At 33.4% G+C, this 7,103-nt stretch overlaps 1 protein-coding gene and 1 pseudogene across 2 annotated transcripts; both read left to right on the top strand.

The window, feature by feature from the left end:
* Nucleotides 1–2,600: 2,600 nt before the first annotated feature.
* On the top strand, nt 2,601–3,671 carry LOC114322431 (receptor-like protein Cf-9). Its single transcript, XM_082878824.1, has one exon. It carries the CDS (start codon nt 2,601–2,603, stop codon nt 3,669–3,671), a length of 1,071 nt encoding a protein of 356 aa, XP_082734950.1.
* A 21-nt stretch (nt 3,672–3,692) lies between these two features.
* On the top strand, nt 3,693–6,065 carry LOC114294537 (receptor-like protein 7 pseudogene; annotated as a pseudogene). Its single transcript, XR_003640481.2, has 2 exons — nt 3,693–5,532; nt 5,636–6,065. The product of XR_003640481.2 is annotated as a receptor-like protein 7 pseudogene (transcript).
* Nucleotides 6,066–7,103: the final 1,038 nt, after the last annotated feature.

The raw sequence follows: 7,103 nt of genomic DNA, 5'->3' as shown, positions 1-7,103 counted from the left end.
ATTGTCAAATAGGAAAATTTTCATGAATGATTCTAGGTAAGTTCTTACCCCCCTTGACAAAAATCATAGTTTTGCCCTTGAGGATGGCTTGTTCCAGGAGACAGAGAGCATATAGAGTAAAAATGCATTTGAGTGTTCATTCAAAATGGATTAGTTCACTCTACTTTAGGGGAAAAAAATTAACATGCATATGAATTAGAAGAAGAAAAAAGAAACATAAAAATGAGTAGAAGCTACTAAGCATTTATTCTTTCTTGTATCCAGCTTTGCTTGCATTTTCTTTTATCATTATTATTATTATGTTCATTCTAATTTGTGGATGATGCTAGTGTGAATTAAATTTCTTCTTGCCCATTTATAAATGTTACTCATTTATAATCCGTTTATGAAATTAAAACAAATAAGTTTCAAACAAATAAAATTGGGCGTGGTTGACGGTTTCGAGTTAAACTTGTCAATACCAATTTGAGTATAAATTCCGTCATTCTAAAAATTCAACAAATATATCAACTTCAAAGTACTCCCTTATTTCCAAGAAGTTATCTCGTGGCTGTATTTCTATCTTAAAACAATGAAATACATAATTAGTTTGTCTAAAATATATATAAAAAAAAGAAAAAAGAAAAAGAAAAACTAATTGCATATCTAATACACTTGAATATAGGCCAACTTATAAGACAATTATGACTTATATTTTCAGTCACATTCCTTAGAAATCTCCCACCACCCACCCAAGTTGGTTGTCCTATTCTATCTCTAACAATTATTAAGAGGAAGTAGAGCGATACTGTCCATTCAAAAATAAATTAATAAGTCTTATTTTTAAGTGTCAAATCATAAATTGAATCATCAATTGATTTTTTAATAAAATAAATGATGAATTTTAAGATTCACTTCACTTTATATTTTAAATAAAATATATTCATAAAAAATCACAGATATAGTTTATAATTTTAAAAAAAAAATCTATACATATAATATGAATTTGTGGATGATGCTAGTGTGAATTAAATTTCTTGTTGCACATTTATAAATGCTACTCATTTATAATCCATTTATGAAATTAAAACAAATAAGTTTCAAACAAATAAAATTGGGCGTGGTTGACGGTTTTGAGTTGAGCTTGTCAATACGAAATTGAGTATAAATTCCGTCATTTTGAAAGTTCAGCAAATGTCAACTTCAAAGTATTCCCTTATTTCCAAGAAGTTATCTCGTGGCTATATTTCTATCTTAAAACAATGAAACACAAAAAAAGAAAAAAAAAAAAAAAAGAAAAAGAAAAACTAATTGCATATCTAATACACTTGAATATAGGCCAGACTTATAAGACAATTATGACTTATATTTTCAGTCACATTCCTTAGAAATCTCCCACCACCCACCTACCCAAGTTGGTTGTCCTATTCTATCTCTAACAATTATTAAGAGGAAGTAGAGCGATACTGTCCATTCAAAAATAAATTAATAAGTCTTATTTTTAAGTGTCAAATCATAAATTGAATCATCAATTGATTTTTTAATAAAATAAATGATGAATTTTAAGATTCACTTCACTTTATATTTTAAATAAAATATATTCATAAAAAATCACAGATATAGTTTATAAAATTAAAAAAAAAAGATCTATACATATAATATGAATTTGTGGATGATGCCAGTGTGAATTAAATTTCTTGTTGCACATTTATAAATGCTACTCATTTATAATCCATTTATGAAATTAAAACAAATAAGTTTCAAACAAATAAAATTGGGCGTGGTTGACGGTTTTGAGTTGAGCTTGTCAATACGAAATTGAGTATAAATTCCGTCATTTTGAAAGTTCAGCAAATGTCAACTTCAAAGTATTCCCTTATTTCCAAGAAGTTATCTCGTGGCTATATTTCTATCTTAAAACAATGATAGAAATATGTTTTATTTCTTGCTTTATAAATAATCAAGGCATTACCAAGTTTTAACTGATTAAAGGAAAACTATATTAGTAGTCTTTATATTTTTACTCTTGTGTTATTTTTTTTTTTATAATTTCAATTGACTCAATTTCAACATTAATTTATGATTTTATCTCAATTTGATCCCATTGATTACAACTTTTAGTATTTTCTTTTTATAAAAAATGTGCCCATGAGTTGCATGTTTCATATTTTTACAGCTAAAAAATTGTAAACTTATTCAATTCAATTCTCAACTAACTCAGTAACAATTTTTCTTTCAACAACCATAATTAATGTTATCAATTAAATCAAATTAAAACAAAATTAAAAGTTAAGAATTCGAAATAAAATTAATTAAAATTACTTAAACTAAAATGACACAATAGACAAAATGTAAAGAATATCAACATAATTTTCCCTTGGAATTAAAGACAAAGAATCACTGTTGCGAATTTGGAAGTCATGTGGGTGGTGGACAAAATTACACAGTTGCCGTGCTTGACGGGCTGGGCTGGGTTGCTCCACCACCACTACCAGAGAAGGACTTAGCAGTGTGTATAAGAATGAGTAATACATTTATTCCTTCTCCATCATCAAACTACTATCCTTCCTATACTCTCCTTTTCATATCTCTCCGAATCCTTCTACCTGTAAGAAAACAAAATGAGTTGGGTTATGTTTGTTCTTCATCAATTTCTTCTGTTATTTCTCTTGTCTTCTTCTTCTTTTTCTACTTGTGCACGCCATACCTGCCTTGAGGACCAGAGATTTTCACTTCTCCAATTTAAAACAACATTTACCATAACTGCTAATGCCTCTGTTTTATGCGAATCTGATTCTCATCCTAAAATGGTGTTCTGGAATGAGAGTAGTGATTGCTGCTCGTGGGAGGGGGTCACGTGCGACTGGTCCAATGGTCATGTGATTGGACTTGACCTCAGTTGCAGCCACCTTCAGGGCACCATCCAACCCAACACCACCCTCTTCCACCTTTGTCACCTCCAAACCCTCAATCTTGCCTTCAATGACTTCAATGTCTCTACAATTTCACCTGATTTTGGCTCCTTTCCAAGTTTGACCCATCTCAACCTCTCTTGCTCTAATTTTACTGGCCGAATTCCTTCAAAAATCTGCCATCTGTCCAAATTGGTTTCCCTTGACCTCTCATATTTGAATTATAATCCTTATAATTATTCTTTTTCTTCTCCGGTGAGACTTGAACAACACACTTTCAATATGCTCCTTCGAAACCTAACCCAATTAAGAGAACTACACCTTGATTTGTTGAATATCTCTTCACCTTTACCTCATGCTTTGCTAAATCTATCTTCTTTGACATCTCTCAGTCTTGGTTATTGTCAACTGCGTGGGAAATTCTCAGAAAACATTTTTCACTTTCCAAACCTACGAGAGCTCCATGTATCGAGAAATCGGGACCTCACAGGTAAACTTCCATACTTCAATGCAACTAGTTCCCTTCAGTTTCTTGATCTTCGCGACATAAGTTTTTCTGGCCAATTGCCTGAATCAATCAGCAATCTTAAAGCCTTGAATATTTTGTACCTCTTCAACTGCAACCTTTCGGGGTCCATTCCAGCTTCTGTTTCGAACCTTACAAAAATCACTGATTTAGACTTCTCGTTTAATAGTTTCAGCGGTCAAATCCCCTCATCAATTTCAAACCTTGCAAAGCTTAGAGGCTTGTCTCTTTACGGAAACAATTTGAGGGGATAAATACCAGATTCCCTTGGCAACATGAGCCAACTAACTTCTCTCGGTTTGAGTTATAACTCACTCAATGGGACAATACCATCTTCGTTGTTTGCGCTGCCTTCACTGGTTTATATATATTTGAGTAACAATAAGCTGCAGGGACCAATTCCAGGATTAGTTTATGAACTCCAGAACCTAACCTCCTTGCGGGTTTCATCAAATAACTTAAGTGGTGTATTGGATCTAGATAAGCTTCTAAAGCTTAAAAATCTGATCTATCTTGATCTCTCATATAATGGTCTCTCATTGAGCATCAACAACAGTGTCAACTCTACCTTGACCAACTTTGACACTATAGGATTAGCTTCTTGCAACTTGAGCGAATTCCCAAACTTCTTGAGAGAACAAGCCAGATTGGGTTCTCTAGACCTTTCAAACAACAAAATTCACGGTGAAGTTCCAAAATGGTTATTCAATGTGGGGAAAGATTCATTGCAAAATTTAGATCTTTCACATAATTTCCTTACAAGTTTAGAGCATCTTCCATGGAAGAATCTACAATATATTGACCTGCACTCCAACTTACTCCAAGGACCACTCCCTATTCCACCTAACACCACAATTGTTTTCTCTATCTCAAACAATAAATTAAGTGGGGAAATCCCTCCATTGATTTGCGGTCTGAGTTCACTTCAAGTTCTTGGTCTGTCTAATAACAGTTTGAGTGGCTTGATTCCACAATGTTTGGGAAACTTGAGCAACAGTCTCTCGGTGCTGAATTTAGGGATCAATAGCTTTTCTGGCACCTTTATTGCAACATTTACCAAAGGCAATTCGCTAAGGAATCTTAACTTGAATGGCAACCAAATTGAAGGACAAGTTCCGCGATCTTTGCTCAATTGTGAATACTTGGAAGTTCTAGATCTTGGAAAAAACAAGATAAACGATACATTCCCTTATTGGTTGGAAACTCTTACAGAATTGCAGGTTCTTGTCTTGAGATTTAATAGGTTTCATGGTCACATAGGCACCTCCAAGACCAAAGGCAAACATCCTTTTCCTAAGTTGAGAATTATTGACATATCTTGCAATGAGTTCATTGGTCTTTTGCCAACAAATTATATCAAACAATTTGGAGCTATGATGAATGTTGATGAACATGAAATGAAATTGAAATACATGGGTGACAGCTATTATCAAGATTCTGTGGTGGTGATGATTAAAGGATATGAGATTGAATTATCAAGAATCTTAATAGTCTTATCAATCATTGATTTTTCAAGAAATAAATTCCAAGGAGAGATTCCGAAATCCATTGGGAGGCTTAAGTCACTTCGGGGTCTTAACTTATCCCATAACAACCTTGAAGGCCGCATTCCAACTTCACTTGGAAATTTGAAAAACCTTGAATCATTGGATCTTTCCTCAAACAAGTTTGTTGGGGAGATTCCTCAGCAATTGAAAAGTTTGACGTTTCTTGAGGTACTAAACCTTTCGGACAACCAACTAGCAGGACCAATTCCTCAAGGGAGCCAGTTTAATACATTTGGAAGTGATTCATATGGTGGGAACTTGGCCTTATGTGGATTGCCTTTATCAAAGAAATGTAAGGAACTACTGCCACTGCCACCTCCACCAACACTCCAACAAGATGAGAATTCAGAGAAGTCAAGCGAATTTAACTGGCAAGTTGTAGTGCTGGGGTATGGATGCGGATTTTTATTTGGAATGATTATGGGATATCTTATGTTTGTAACTCGAAGACCCGAATGGCTTATGAAAATTGTTGAAGGAAAACATCATAAGAAGGTGAAAAGGTCTAAGAAGGGTGCCCGCTGATGCAGTGAAAGAAGAAATCAATAAAGGCAAATGGCATTATTCGGTAATTGGAATTTATCTTTGCAGCATTACTTTGTTGAATTATCTTTTATGGTTTCTACGTATATGCTATATTTGAGTTATTGATGTTCTTATTTCAAAACTAGGTTTGTTCCATTAAGTAGCACAATAAAGCAATGGTATCCACTTGAAGGGGTGTTTCACCTAGCTACTGCATTTGAGTGGGTGAGCATCTGGGTAACAGCCATACAGGACCACTTCAAAAGCTTTACCCTTTTTGCGGTATTGAATTCTAAAGCTTTGTTAAGTCGTTTAGTTTTCTTGAAGTACTGAGTTAAATAAGAGTTTCATGTCATGGTTTTTTGTTGTTTTCTATCTCACATCATGTAGCAACCTTTAGAGATTTGTATTTTTGTATGTAATTTTTTTTTTAAATTGGATTTCTGTCACAGAAGACTAGGCCATGCCTAGGTTTTAACTTTGAAATGCAATCTTACAATGATAGAATTGTTGTCTACTAGATAGAGAATTCATATTGAAAATAATATTATATGTTACTCTTTGAGCAGTTTTTTACCCGTTGCTATTGTAGTCCAGGTGAGCTTCCAACATCATCTCTTCCACACCTTTTTATCAATAAACAAAATTGTTGATAATTTGATTTTGTTTTTCTTCTTCAATGGCGATTGGGGGATAAATTGGAGGTATTAACTAGCACTTGTTTCCATATCAATGTGGGAATTTTGTGATTAATTATGGTAAGAAAATGCTGATTTGAAGAGCACTGATTGAAAAGGTCACAGGCAAGAAACTATTGGGGTTGTGAACCTTGATTAGTATTGTACATTTCTGTTTGCACTCATTTTTGTAAAATTTCCTACCAACAGGTGAATCAATTAAATGATGACACATGGCAATAAAGTCAAAGTAAAAGTCTTTCATTTGATCAAATGAAAGAATTGTTTAAGTCCATGAATTGTTGAAAATAGTCATAAAGTAGTTATCAAACAAATGTTGGCTTAGTGGGCTGATTTGTGTGAAGTCAAGATTGTGAATTGGAGCTCTATTTTATGTCGATATAGTGCCCTGAATTTTGGGGGATATGCGAGAGATTTGAAGAATTGATAAAGTTTGAAGGCTTGGAAATGAGATAACAGTTACAGCAGTAGTTGGGGGGGATAAAATGAATTTCAGAATTTTAAGTTGTTTAGTTTTCTTAAAGCACTGAGTTAAATAAGAGTTTCATGTCATGACTCTTGTTTTTTTTCTCGCATCGTTTAGCAACCTTTTAGAGGTTTTCACTTTTGTATGTAGTTGCTTTTAAATTGGATTTCAGTCATAGAAGACTGGGCGTTGCCAAGTTTTTAACTTTGAAATGCAATCTTACAAGTTACAACTCAAACCATTCCCCTTGTTACATTCTTAATCATTTTGTTGAGTAATAGAAATGCCGGCTACTAGATAGAGAATTCACATTGAAAATAATGTTATATGTTAATCTTTGAGCATTGCTTTTACTCGTTGCTATTGTAGTCTATTCTATTTTTTTTGCATCTTCATTGGCGATTGGGGGATCAAACTGGAGATATTTACTAGCACTTGTTCTATAGACTT

This window comes from Camellia sinensis, chromosome 7, assembly GCF_055761805.1.
Source record: "Camellia sinensis isolate YWXY chromosome 7, ASM5576180v1, whole genome shotgun sequence".
Classification (NCBI taxonomy): domain Eukaryota; kingdom Viridiplantae; phylum Streptophyta; class Magnoliopsida; order Ericales; family Theaceae; genus Camellia; species Camellia sinensis.
The sequence above is the reverse complement of the archived record's forward strand: the minus strand, read 5'-3'. Positions and strand labels throughout refer to the sequence as shown.

Coding starts and splice junctions, on each gene's coding strand:
- LOC114322431 (XM_082878824.1), top strand. CDS start 2,601: ATGAGTTGGGTTATGTTTGTTCTTCATCAATTTCTTCTGTTATTTCTC.